This window comes from Diadema setosum, chromosome 7 (assembly GCF_964275005.1).
Source record: "Diadema setosum chromosome 7, eeDiaSeto1, whole genome shotgun sequence".
NCBI lineage: Eukaryota > Metazoa > Echinodermata > Echinoidea > Diadematoida > Diadematidae > Diadema > Diadema setosum.
The window spans coordinates 11,578,093-11,593,037 of NC_092691.1; the positions used below are offsets into that span (position 1 = coordinate 11,578,093).

Sequence of the window (14,945 nt, forward strand, 5' to 3'; positions counted from 1 at the left end):
ATGGCAAAGCAGTGTAAAGTGAACGGACTGTTATGCAGATATTGCCTTCATAGAGTTATGATATAACACTTTTAATCCCTTCAGAAATATATTTTCCCTTGAGATTATATTTTTTCGACTGGCAGGGATGAGGGAAAATGTCGTCTCGAAAGGAAAATAATTAGAACTAATAATAATTAACTTCCAAATGACTGCCAAATGTTACATAACAACGATAGGCAACGCGATATTTGTTATACATTGAATATTTTGATTGTTTGGTTTGGTTTGGTTTGATTTGATTTGATTTGATTTGATTTATTGGTTTCTGCATGATCATTGTAGACCCTACATGTGCAAATTGTCGATAGTACATAATATTAAATCGTATACATAATACTTGATTTACTTAAAATGTGATGTTTGAAATGAAGTATACATCAATCTTAATTCCAGCTTGGTCGGCAGCCAGTGATATTCTCAAATCATAATTATCTATAACGTGACTTCATTGCTTGCAATATAATGATTCCGGTCCTTGTTGTACCAGTCACGTGTTTGCATTGAACAATCACCGACCAGTTTATTATGAAGACAATATAGATGTTAATGATACACATACTGACACATGCAGACACGTAAACATGTTATGAAATTTTGTATGACAATAGCCGGGTTCACACGTACAAATTAGCGGGATGACGATCGCGATGCAAATCTCGAGATTTGTATCCCGCTAATTGGTGTACGTTTGAACCCGGCTCTTGAGTACATAGCGGACGAAGATCAGTCGAAAGATCAGTTGATAAATAACACATACTCAAAACAGACACACACACACACACACAATAACAAAGAATCCCACAAAAACAACACGTTACAAGGACTATTGCGTTGTCGATTGTGGGGAAATTTGAGAGTATACATGGAGAAAAGGAAGTAAGGAAATACATGGACTCACAGACTAGGAACCTAGTGACGTTACCCTAAATCCCCATATTAAACCATCGATTCTGATATTTCTCCATTTGTATACACTTTCTAATCTGTGTGGATTTTTTTTTTTTCGTGTGAAAAGTCTGTAAAATATGTCTGCAGCAGAACTCGCGTGTATTGTATTGTTCAACATAGAGGGTACGATTAGAAGACATTATCACGAGGGAACACCCACCTAATCAAGTTTTGGTTTATAGACACGATTCGTTTTGTGTACACATTTTGACTGATATATTTCATTCCTCTCTCTATATAATGAATAATACCCTGATAATACTTTATTTCATTCAGACACTCTGGCATGCACGTAGAAATGAATCCTGAAATAGATCGATAGCTCTCGCAAAACTGTTGCTACTGTAATGTCATTGACGGGTGTCCTAACCTCAGATAAGAATTAAAAAACGATAAAAATTTATAAACGACATCCTTTAAAAAGGGGAAAAGAAAAGAAGAACCGACTCACATCATTCTTGTAACGTGTTTGTTGTTCAGCAGTTTTAGGGAGTCTGTGTAATGATTGAATTTAATAATGTAAATCTTAATTGTTATTTCTAGTGCTTAATTATTATCAAAAAATTGCTTAGTAATTGATATTGCATAGACGCGATTGCATCTGTTCCTCTGATCCATTTCCCCTCCACATCCCATCTTCCACGCAATTAACCCCTTCTCTATTTCAACGTTCTACAATCCATGAATCTAACACTTTGAGCGTTACCACCCTTACATAATCAAAAATAACAACAAAACAACAACAATAAAGTTGAAAAGTAACAGGAAACGTTGAATGACGTTGTGTTCGTGAGTGTTTGAACACGCGAAGTGGACAGTAAGATCTTCATTATCTACACTAAATGTGTGATTATGTGCTTTGATAAAGGAGAATGATACAAATTATTTTTTTAGGTAAGGATCACAGAGGTCAGAGGCTTCCACTCAAAGACAACGAGGTTGCGCATGCGCACTACATACCAAAAGACTGGAAATTTTCATTTTTTTTTTTCCTGGCAGTACTTTGGCACGTAGGAAAACTCCGGTTTTTCCCGTTCTGTTTTTGTTTTGTTTTGTTTTGTTTTGTTTTTTTTTAAGGTTAATGGTCACATTGCTTCTTCTTTCGTTGACTTCAAGCAACCTTAGCTGTTTTACTTTGGCCCTTTATACACTTGTAAATTTTTACTCAGTCACCAAGGGTGGGAGGGGAGGGGGGCTTGGCCCCGTTGATAGCAGCTGGTTTACCTAATTGGCCCATTTTCTGTGTGACGAATGCTTGAGAGGATCGAAGCCCGAAATCCATTGATCAATTATAAACGAGTCATTCATGAATATGTATTTTTGTGATTTTTTTTTTTCCGAAATGAAGGGTCGGCTAGGTGATGTTGTGAGCAACGTAATCATGAATGTTCACATCATCCGGAAGATATGAGGATAAGAAAATATATAGGGTACACATACCACGTCAGTTTTCCCCTTTATTATAGTCTGGGACAATTAGGAGTTGGTATATGATATATTAGTAGGTGTAAAAAGCTAAACATATTGGTATGAATTTAACAATAATCCTACTTGGGCCAAGGTAAGTATAAACGGGCTCATTAAAAAAAAGGCAAGTGTAAAATTAGTATGACATAAGCATTTTGAGCTTTTGTAGCCGAGACGTACCCCCACCATCGCCTAAAAAAGGTGACTTCAAAATTAACTCTGAATTCTCATTAAAACACAAATCTTCCTGTTTCTTTTTATTCAACAGGCACGTTCATATCGCATGACGACACTGGACTGAGTGCAATTGTAGGCTCAGCTGCATTCAACGTTTTCATCATCATTTGTTTGTGTTGTTTCTTCGCCGGTCAGGTAGGTAGCCTTTTATATTCAATTATTGTTAGGATGTTAGGTTGTATACATTTTCCCTAAAATGCGTTGATCACAGGGCGCTACGGTTGTTTTTGTTTTTGTATTTTTTTTTTAAGTGAGGGGCCCAGTATACGGAAACAAGGACGTCGATTCATTTAAGGATAGAGGCAATTAGAGTTTATCTTTTACATAACAATAGTATTAAATGTTATTTATCAGTCGTGTCAGTGGAGTGGATGAGCTATTACCCGGTATTTTTTATTATCTTTATATGTGTGTGTGTGTGTGGGGGGGGGGATTAAGGGGATTAAGGGAATAGAAAAGGACTGTGCGAAAGAAAGGAAAACAAAACAATAAGGGATTCCAACAAACAGTATTATGAGACTTCGATTAAAACTTTGGCAGGACAACAATTCATGTGGAACTTATCTCTTTATCTCTCATCTAAACAGTCAATTATTATTATAATATTATGCGCTCAAAATGCATGACATTTAGAGATCATCTTTTTGTGTCCTATATGTACAGTCAGTTCGATTATGAGTTACCTTTGCACTGACAGCTCATTAACGGCCTTTAGAAGAGGATCAGTGTCCAAAGGCCTATCCAAAGCAAAAGTTAACTTATTTGATGATATGTATGTACAAATACAGTTCGAAAAAAAAATCTTCTTATTTATTCATTTATTTATTTATTTATTGTTTAACCTAACATAGGTTGTCATGCTTCACTGGTGGCCTTTCGTCCGAGATTGTGCAATCTACGTTATCAGTATTCTTGTTATGGTGATCGTTCTTCTCGATTCAAAAATTGTATGGTAAGTGACGCCATGCGACCAGTCATGCCAACAGGGCCTTGGCACGTCAAACACTATAGGGTTTTAATCTTATTTGTCGTACAGCGACCTCTTTCTATCCTTGGCAAAAAAAAAAAAAAAAAAATGAGGTACTGGTAAGGAAAATTCACACTCATAGTACTTTTTGAATACATCTAAAATGTTGCCTATGATGGAAATGTTATACATGTTGATCGGCGATTCTAGATTCTAGCACATTATACCATAATGTCACTGTCAGTAATTCTTTCATTCAGAAATGACATTCCACTGTACTTAATTTACATATTTACATTAAAACTAATCACACTAAAAGAGGTAACTTATGTAGGAACAGAGAAATTTTCTAGGAGGCGTTGTTAAGAACTTTGAAACATTATGTACCCAGACTTCTACGCCATATGCATTACTTTATCATAAACTTATCGAGGTATTGGCGCGGTCTGGTAGGGACGCTTACACAAGTAAAGAAAAAAACCCAAGGAATTTGATGACTATAAACCGTTAGACCCATTCAAACCAGGCCCACTATTCACGCTAGTTGTGACAAGTCGCCATTTTCTCCTTTTCTTCCTACACAATGCGCCTATAGGTGAGACTAAAGAAGTTTAAGCATCTACGCGACTATGCAGGTGGTTGAGCTTTAAAAGACAAAGTCTCCCAGATATGTGTGGATTGAGTGAATGCAGCAAAATTAGCAGAGCACATTAGTGAAAGTTGAGGAAAAATCAGACCATCCCTTTAATAACTTTGGAATTTTAAAGTTCCAGTGCTTCCACGACTGCATGGATAAGAAGACTGTCACAGTTTGTGACGTCACTGCAGAATTACCATGGAAGGAATAAAATTATAAGCCAAATTCAGCATATTTTCACATGTCTAGTAAAAGGAATGAGCACTTGATTTATCTCTTTCAGAAAGCAGGGGCACAAGATTTCCTTGATTACGTGTCAGTCACAAGTTAAGGGAATTATACTATTTATTGAAAAAAGATGTGGAATTCTCTATCGTTGTCCTGCAGCGATGTCACATACTGTTGTAGTCTTCTCATCCGGCGGTGGTCGTGGCACCGAAACTTTAAAAAATCATAACTTTTAAACGGATTGTCAGATTGTCAAATGTTCTGCTAATATTACTGCATCAATACTGACAGCTATATGTTATTTGGATGAACTCAGCCTAGTTCACACAAGAAATCTACAAAAGAAAGCATGCAATTTGCTTGCTCTTTAACAAGAATTTTAGGATTGAATACATACAATTTGCTTCTTTTTCCTGACAGGTGGGAAGGTCTCATTCTTAGCAGCGGCTATGTGTTCTACATTATCATCATGTACTACAACTCACACCTGTCAGAACGAGCAGATGATTTGAGCGCGTGGTGGCAGGCTCGCAATGCGCGTAGAGGGCACGACGCGGATACAGATGGTGACGAGGCCGATGGTGACGAGTCAGACAGCGTCAGTTTGCTGTCCAAGAAGACCGATGAGACATACGGGTCTATAGAGGAGCATGCAGATACACCCAACGGCGTGCTTAGCAACGATGGCGGGGTATTAGAAAGCGATGCACTCATTGGTGAGTTGGAAAGAGACAGAACAACAACATGAACAGCAAAAAACCTATAAAGAGACACGGCAGTTTGTTTTCATCTTTCCGTCGTTTTGAGGAAAGTCAGTAATAAACATTGTTAGAAACATCTTTATATATTTATCTTTCTATATACGTTTCTACCCACAGGTATCTATAATTATCAATATATATAATGTATACTGACGAAGAGAGATGATGTGCGATGTATATTACAGGACCCTAAACAAACTTGACACAAAACAAGGCTTCGGAAAGACTTAGAGTGGTACGGATATTAATTAACACCTAATGATGAACTTAAGTATAGTTTTATAGCAACTCAAACTCAAAGTGCGAACCATCGAGACTTGATAATAATAGTAGGTGTACAGGATCAGAAATTATGCTGTATAGGTGTATAGCAAGACGAGAGAGACTCGCGTTCTAGCTTCAATATACTCTATTGATTGAAGTGTGTGTGTTTTGATCTATTCTGGTCTTACCAGTATACACTAGCACTAACACCGAGACTTTCAAGAACTGCATATTCTATAGTCAGCAGATTTCTTATGATGAAGAAAGTAGTATTGGTATGTCCTACCCTCTTAGTCTTACGGAATGTCTTTTGCCTAATGTTAGATAGATAATCTCGGGTTGGGCTCCACTTGCTGACAAAGGAGCAGTAATTCGCCTTCCTTACCAGGGGAACTTTCGAAGACGGACTAAGTTCAGAGGAATAAAAAAGCTCAGATTAGAGGGATTAGTAAAACGTGAATGCGCTATCTCCTTTGACTGATACCCTGTTGGCAACAACAGCATCGAGTCTAATAACTATTTAGTCTCAACGAGAAAAAAAATGGCACTTTTCAGCGCAATCAATAAGAGTTGGTTAATACCATTGTTAATCAACACAAATACTCGAGTAGCCACCTTCTAATAAATCGCTGAACTGCGGAAAGAAGTCTAGCATTCGAATGGGGTGGGGTGTAAATCCGATCCAAACAAAATTTAGCACCTTTGAAAGCAATGACAACAAGAGAACTTGCGACCGGTAGTTTTGGCTGCAAGTGACTAGGTGAAAAGGCAATGACTTCAGGTGAGCATGCAGGCCTATTCTCGTTGAACTATGGCTGAGGAAGCTGCACTCAGTGCATAGAATAAAGGTGATCTATCATTTGGTCTACTCCCACTTCGTCTAATAACTGTTTAGTCTCAACCCACATGATCTAATCCCGTTTCGTCTTCAACTAGTTCGTCTAATGACCATGTAGTCCAGTTGCCAATTAGCCTCATTTACCAGTTGGTCTACTTCCAGATGGGCTATGCTCGCTTCTATCAAACAGTTCATGATACAATTCTTCTCTATTTACGTAGTTGCGTTGTATTAGAGCTGGCGACAGGTGCATTGTTGGCTGTTAGTGAGCCATATTTCCTTCAGCGCTACACAGAGGGTTTTGCTATCATTAGGTGATACGCTATCAGCGTATCACCTATTGTGATTGTCAAAATCTCTCTTTATTTTTAGGTGATACGCTTTGAGCGTATCACCTATTGTGATTGTCAAAATCTGTCTTTTTAGGTGATACGCTATCAGCGTATCACCTATTGTGATTGTCAAAATCTCTCTTTATTAGGTGATACGCTTTTAGCGTATCACCTATTGTGATTGTCAAAATCTGTCTTTTTAGGTGATACGCTATCAGCGTATCACCTATTGTGATTGTCAAAATCTCTCTTTATTTTTTTTTATTCTTCTTTCTTTCTGGACAATTTTGTGTCGTCAATATCTCAAGAATGACATTACGAAATAACATGACATTTTCAGTCAACATGTCTCATGACAAAATCTAGCCACAATAAGGTTTTCATGACAGTTACATATCTATGACGTCATCTAGGCGCCATTTTGTGATTTTCGGACCTTGTCACATGATCGATCATAACTTCATAACTAGATGTCATTTCTGTATCATTTTCGGTGGACATGAAGTTCAGGTCACGCTCTATCTTACTTTTTAACGCTAGTTACACAGGTCATCATTACGCGCGCGTAAGCGCGCGTCAAAATTTTAAAAGGCTCAAAACGACTTCCCAATGGGAAATCTCGAAGTTTCAGACAATTTTAAGCGTTTCAAACATTTTCTCGCGTGCGCGTCCGTCCGCGCAATTTCGCGCGCAGAGCCCGTAAGCAACATGAAAATGCAATTTTTTTGACTGATTTGGATTCCTGATACTTTGAGTAATAATATCCACTGATTTCCGATCGATTACGACCTATAACAAAGGAATGCACTGGCGTCAAAGTTGAAATTCCGCGTGCGCGTCTTTCTGCAAATATAGTGAAAAAGCATGTGTTTGTTTATTTCGCCATAGCTCTTTAAATCGTCCGTTGACCCTATATTTCTATTGCATATTACAAAAGTATATGAATTGTAAGTAACATTCCAAGTATCAGTATTGCCAGGAATACGCGATGACGTCATCATATCGTCATTTTAAATCAAAAAAGTGGAATTGATTTTTTTGAGGTACTGTTTCTGACATTCATTTGCTCGTATCTCTGTTGTTTAAGCTCAATATTACCCCAAATTCAGATATGTTGCACTTTGAACATTTGCCTTTCAAGGCCATGTGATGGTTTTGAAATATGATGACGTCATCATACTAGAAATTGTGATTAAAGGTAAAGACTCAAAATCAGACAAGTTTACGTGTTATGTCTATGGGAGGTGATTTTTTTTTAAACCATGCATTGACTTGACAACGTTTAAGCACCTTTACCTCATCTGATTTTACTCCATTTCCTCTGAAACATAAATATGTTGTAGCTGAGACAACAAGCTTTAGTAATCATGCATTTTATGTTTTCAAATCTCCTCATCAGGTTGACAATTTTGCAATTTAAAACTGAAAATGAGAATGCAATCTGTACGGAACGATTCCCAATTTTTCTTTGCAACTGTATATTGATCGAATCCACGCTGCCACTTGTGGGAAGTTGAATAGCGCCATCACAAGTCAACACTGTCACGATAGTATTTAGATTTAAGTTTCGCACTCGATCTTCAGGACAGCCATGTGGCATAATCGGTTAGCGCGCTGGTTGTTCATAACGCCATACCGGAAGGCGAGAGGTTCGACTCCCGCAGGACTTTTATCCGTTCTTTCTTTTTTTTCTCTTTTTTTTTTTTCGGCAGTTCAGCTTTACTCCGATGTCATTTATCGTATTACTTTATCAAGTGTACGTAACCCGTGAACACGGCTGCTCTATTTCCCTTGTTTTGTATTGGAGTTTGGAGATTGGGTTTGCTTCATTAATTTTGTCACACTTAATGTTGTAAATTGCCCCTTGTTACAGTGTCCCGCTTGCCACCTTTCGTTTGCTCTTTCCTTTTCTCTTCATTGGTTATTGTTATACTGTAACAGGATAGGTAGGAACATGTATGTTTAAATAACTTGCAGGAATGGGAGCTGAATTGATTAACTCTAGTCCAGGTGTATGGCGTCTCGCTCATCTCTTTGAAATTCCAGGTTGTTATTGTTTGACCCAATAACGAAGTTGTAGACAGGTTATATGTTGTTATAGAGGTATCTTGTGCCACATGAATGGAAAGCATCACTGTTTAGTAGTAGTAATGAACTTTTTCATGTTGTATATGGTATAAATATTTAAGATAAATATGTATATATATATATATATATATATATAAATAAAAAAAGATTAAAGATAAATTTCACATCCAATCTTCGGTACAGCCGTGTGGCTTTATAGTCACTTAGCGCGCTGCATGGTCATTATGCACTACCTTAGGACGAGATGTTCGAGACCCGCAGGACGCTATCATTTTTTTCTCTCTCTTTCTTTGTGTTTCTTTTGGCAGTTCAGCTTTATTCCGATCGATGTCATTTATCGTATTATCTTATCAATTATACTACCCCACGACACACAGTCGCTCAAGTTCCTCTTTTTTTTTTGTCGGAGGCTCTAGGTTGGATTTGCTTCATTTATCATACGTATTGTTTAAATTGCCCTTGGTACAGTGCCCCGCTTGCCACCTTTCCTTTTCCCTTTCCTTTTCTCTACGTTTGTTCCTGTTATATTGTCACAAGACAGGTCGGAAAATAATTTGCATAACTCAACTGGAGCAGGAATGGCAACTGAATGAATTAACTCTAGGCCAGGTGTATGGCGTCTCGCTCATCTCTTTGAAATTCCAGGATGTTATTGTTTGACGCAATAACGGAGTTGTAGACAGGTTTTATGTTGCTATAGAGGTATCTTGTGCCACATGAGTAGAAGGCATCACTGTTCAGTAGTAGTAATGAACTTTTTCATGTCCCTCCATGTCAATTATAGTGTGGTTTAAAGGGGTTGTGTGTCTATCTGCCAAAGAAAAGGAATAACTTATTTTCGTCATGGCTGTTTCTCTATACGTAGCCGTAGGTAATGAGTGTTGTTGGTATCTGAGCAGTGAAGAACAGAGCATCAGGCTAAAATCCCCCTTAGTTATACGCGCTAAGCGTTCAATTTGATATATCTTTCTTTATGAAGTCAATCCCTGCTAATGGAGTTACAGAATTATGTTATGACACGTTTCACTGAAAGTTTGTAAAGCAAAGTTTATGGACAAGGCAAGCAATTGTACATGAATATACCTACCATTGATTTCAGAGGGAAATTATGGTATGCATAAATGTAAGGGTATCATTGCTTTGGAATTGCTGAGACAATATGCTTGGCACGAGGGCTTCCACTTCTAATAACTGATCCCTTTGAAGATGTGTCGGTCACGGGTGATCGTCATGATTCATCTTTCACGTAGAAGCTTGCGTTCCACACTCTTGGTTCAAGAAGACTTACCATCATACTTCAAATTGTTATTAAAGGTAAAGACTCAAAATCAGACAAGTTTACGTGTTATCTCTATGGGAGGTGATTTTTTTTTTTAATGTGCATTAACTTGACAACGTTTAAGCACCTTTATCTCAGATGATTTTGCTCCATTTCCTCTGTAACTTAAGTTTGTGGTAACTGAGACAATAAGCTGCAGTAATCATGCATCTTATTCTTTGAAATCTCCTTATTAGTTTGACAATTTTGCAGTTTAAAACTGAAAATGAGAATGGAATGTGGACAAAACGATTCCTGATTCATCTTTCACATACATAAGTTTACGTTCCTCTTTTTTTTCTCGTCGAGACGTATGGCCGAGTGGTTAAAGGCGACGTCTCAGAGACGTGAGGTTGCACACGTGCGGGTTCGAACCCCACAAGATCACGAAACAAAATACCTAGCTTTTTTACTTTTTTTTTCTTCAATTTTGTATTACATATATCGTCCATGTAGAAATCACATTCGTATATAAACGCACCTATACACACACACACAGACACACACACACACACAATATCCCTCTGTTTTGTGTTGGAGACCACATTCCTTCGACTGCTGCAGAATGTTGCATCCTGACTCTGTCAAATAGTATGTAATGACGACAACGGAGGTGTTGTACTTTGAGCAATTGTCTTTCAAGTCCATGTCATTGTTTTGTACTTTGATGACGTCATCACACTGAAAATTGTGATTAAAGGCAAGGTATCAAAATCAGCCGATTATAGGTTTTATGTCTGCGGGACGTATTTTTCCGAAATTGCCAGAAATGGCACAGCGACCCCTCAGTCGTTACAAGGCCGCATTTCCTTCTAGCAATGCAATACATGTTCACGCGGCCACGATTGTTGAGTGGGCATTGACTTTTTCCCCCTGTAATATCTATACATTTTTTTTTTCGGCCTTACCGTTTCCGTGGATGTCCCGTGGCCGAGTGGTTAGAGAAACCGTTTTGCATGCACGCTCAATACAACTTCAAGGTGCCTATATCACATTCTTTTCTTTGTCGATCACAGATGACCGACATCTGATGACCCAAGGCGTATCACCTAACTCGTCAGTGTGACGAGTTTCATGTCTCGTTAGGTGATACGCTATCAGCGTATCACCTATTGTGATTGTCAAAATCTCTCTTTATTTCTTTTTATTCTTCTTTCTTTCTGGACAATTTTGTGTCATCAATATCTCAAGAATGACATTACGGAATAACATGACATTTTCAGGGAAGATGTCTCATGACAATATCTAGCCACAATAAGGTTTTCATGACAGTAACATATCTATGACGTCATCTAGGCGCCATTTTGTGATTTTCGGAACATGTTACGTGATCGATCATAACTTCATAACTAAAGGTCATTTCTGTATCATTTTCGGTGGACATAAAGTTCAGGTCACGCTCTATCTTTCTTTCTCTGATGCTAATTACCTAGGACGTCATCTAGGACGCGTAAGCGCGCGTCAAACTTTTAAAAAGCTCAAAACAACTTTCCAATGGGAAATCTCGAAGTTTCAGACAATTTTAAGCGTTTCAAAAGATTTTGCGCGTGCGCGTCCGTCCGTGCGTTTTCGCGCGCACAGCGCGTCAGTAACATGAAAATGCACTTTTTTTGACTGATTTGGATTCCTGATACTTTGAGTAACAATATCCATTGATTTCTGATCGATTCTGACAAATAACAAATCATTGCACTTGCGTCAAAGTTCAAATTTCGCCTGCGCGTCTATGTGCAAATATAGTGAAAAAACATGTCTTTGTTTATTTCGCCATAGCTCTTTAAAACGTCTGGTTACCCTATGTTTTTATTGCATATTACAAAAGCATATAAATTGGACATAACGTTTCAAGCATCAATATCTCCATGAATACATTATGACGTCATCATATCGTCATCTGAAATAAAAAAAGTGGAATTAATTTTTTTAAGGTACTGTTTCTGAGATTCATTTGCTCGTATCTCTGTTGTTTAAGCTCAATATTATCCCAAATTCAGATATGTTGTACTTTGAACATTTGCCTTTCAAGTCCATGTCATAGTTTTGAAATTTGATGACGTCATCATGCTTTAAATTGTGTTTAAAGGTTAAGACGCAAAATCGGACAAGTTTACGTGTTATGTCTATGGGAGGTGATTTTTTTAGAAACCATGCATTGACTTGACAACGTTTAAGCACCTTTATCTCAGCTGATTTTGCTTCATTTCCTCTGAAACTTAAGTATGTTGTAGCTGTGACAATAATCTGCAGTAATCATGCATTTTATTCTTTGAAATATCCTCATGAGGTTGACAATTTTGCAATTTAAAACTGAAAATGAGAATGGAATGCGGACGAAACGATTCCTGATTCATCTTTCACGTACATAAGTTTACGTTCCTCTAATTTTCTCGTCGAGACGAATGGCCGAGCGGTTAGAGGCGTCGTCTCAGAAACCATGAGGTTGCACACGTACGGGTTCGATCCTCACAAGAGCACGAAAGAAAATAATTATTTTTTTTAACTTTTTTTTTTCTTCAATGGAGTACTACACCTTCGTCCATGTAGAAAACACGTTTGCATGTAAACACACCTATACGCACACACTCACACAGTATACCTTTGTTTTGCGTTGGAGACTGCATTACTTCGACTGCTGCAAAATTTTGCAGGCTGGGCTTTTTAAACTGATATAGTATATTGTAACAAAATGAAATTTGTTCATATCAATTCAGTAACACAATGTAGTCGTGGTTACTTTGTGCTGATTTACACATGTAACAAGCTATACATTGTAAAAAAGGTATTTGCATTGTTCCTTTAAGTCAGTCTTCTGTATTGATGATTATTTGTCAATTAGTGGTTTTTGTGGAGTTTCAGATGGTGATAAAAAGTATGAATGATAAGTGCAGCGATAATTCCTACAGTAAGTTCAAAGTTGTGTTACAGATGTTTGATACATACATTTAGCATTGTGTGTGTGTGTGTATACGTGTGTATACAGGTTGGCCATATGACACATTCTAGACAATTAATCCTAATTAATTAGCAAACGTGATCAGCTATGGAACTGAATATGGTACTAATGTATGATGTTAATGATTCTAATTAAACTGTGACGAGTTTAAAGGGATAGCATAACTGTGTGTAAAAATAAGGCAATTATAAGGAAATTTTAGGGGAATTTGATAACCATGCCTATAATAATTTCATACAGGTTATAATACCTGCCTGATATTCGTGTGATAGATGGTCATGTCAATACCAAACTGACAACGTACGTTGAATGTGTTATATATTGAACAACTGTCTTTCAAGTCCATAATGTTCCCCATATTTTCTTGTCGAGACGTATGGCCGAGTGGTTAAAGGCGACGTCTCAGAGACGTGAGGTTGCGGGTTCGAACCCCACAAGATCACGAAACAAAATACTTAGCTATTTACTGTTTTTTTCCTCAACTTTGTATTACATATTCGTCCATGTAGAAATCACGTTCGTAAATAAACGCACCTATACACACACACAGACACACACACACGCCATATCCCTCTTCTTTGTGTGTTGGAGACCACATTGCTTCGACTGCAGCAAACTTTTGCAGGTTGACTTTGTCAAACCGATCATAGTATGTAATGACGACGACTGAGGTGTTGTACTTTGAACAATTGTCTTTCAAGACGATGTCATTGTTTATTAATTTGATGACGTCATTACACTGAAAATTATGATTAAAGGCAAGGTATCAAAACCAGCCGATTATAGGTTTTATGTCTGCGGGACGTATTTTTTCCAAGTTGCCAGAAATGGCATAGCGACCTCAGTCGTTACAAGGCCGCTTTTCCGTCTAGCAATGCAATAGATGTTCACACGGCCACGTTAGTTGAGTGGGCATTGACTTTCCCCCTGTTATATCTATACATTGTTGTTGTTTTTTTTTGTCTTACCATTTCCGTGGATGACCCGTGGCCGAGTGGTTACAAAAACGGTTTCGCAAGCACGCTCAATATAACTTTAAGGTGCCTATATCACATTCTTTTCTTTGTCGATCACAGATGACTGTCATCTGATGACCACAAGCGTATCACCTAACTCGTCCTCAATGTGACGAGTTTTCATGTCTCGTTTCTTATTCTTCTTTCTTTCTGGCCTATTTTGTGTCGTCAATATCTCAAGAATGACATTACGGAGTAACATGACATTTTCAGTCAACATGTCTCATGACAATATCTAGCCACAATAAGGTTTTCATGACAGTAACGTATCTATGACGTCATCTAGGCGCCATTTTGTGATTTTCGGACCATGTTACATGATCGATCATAACTTCATAACTAAAGGTCCTTTCTGTATCAGTTTTTGTGGACATAAAGTTCAGGTCACGCTCTATCTTTCTTTCTCGATGCTAATTACCTAGGACGTCATCTAGGACGCGTAAGCGCGCGTCAAACATTTAAAAGGCTCAAAACAACTTTCCAATGGGAAATCTCGAAGTTTCAGACAATTTTAAGCGTTTCAAACAATTTTGCGCGTGCGCGTCCGTCCGCGCATTTTCGCGCGCACAGCGCGTCAGTAACATGAAAATGCACATTTTTTGACTGATCTGGATTCCTGATACTTTGAGTAACAATATCCATTGATTTCTGATAGATTTTGACAAATAACAAAGCAATGCACTGGCGTCAAAGTTGAAATTTCGCATGCGCATCTATGTGCAAATATAGTGAAAAAACATGTCTTTGTTTATTTCGCCATAGCTCTATAAAACGTCAGGTGACCCTATGTTTTTATTGCATATTACAAAAGCATATGAATTGAAAATAACGTTTCAAGTATCATTATTT

General features: G+C 37.8%; 1 protein-coding gene across 1 annotated transcript in view; it reads left to right on the forward strand.

The window, feature by feature from the left end:
- Nucleotides 1–2,805: 2,805 nt before the first annotated feature.
- The window catches only part of LOC140230365 (sodium/potassium/calcium exchanger 5-like), a 68,969-nt gene continuing 56,829 nt past the window's right edge, over nt 2,806–14,945 (forward strand). The window contains exons 1-3 of the mRNA XM_072310513.1: nt 2,806–2,829; nt 3,546–3,646; nt 4,947–5,242. Of these exons, the coding sequence (XP_072166614.1) occupies nt 3,552–3,646; nt 4,947–5,242 (391 nt within the window). The 5' untranslated portion in view covers nt 2,806–2,829; nt 3,546–3,551. The remainder of the gene's footprint in view (nt 2,830–3,545; nt 3,647–4,946; nt 5,243–14,945) is intronic.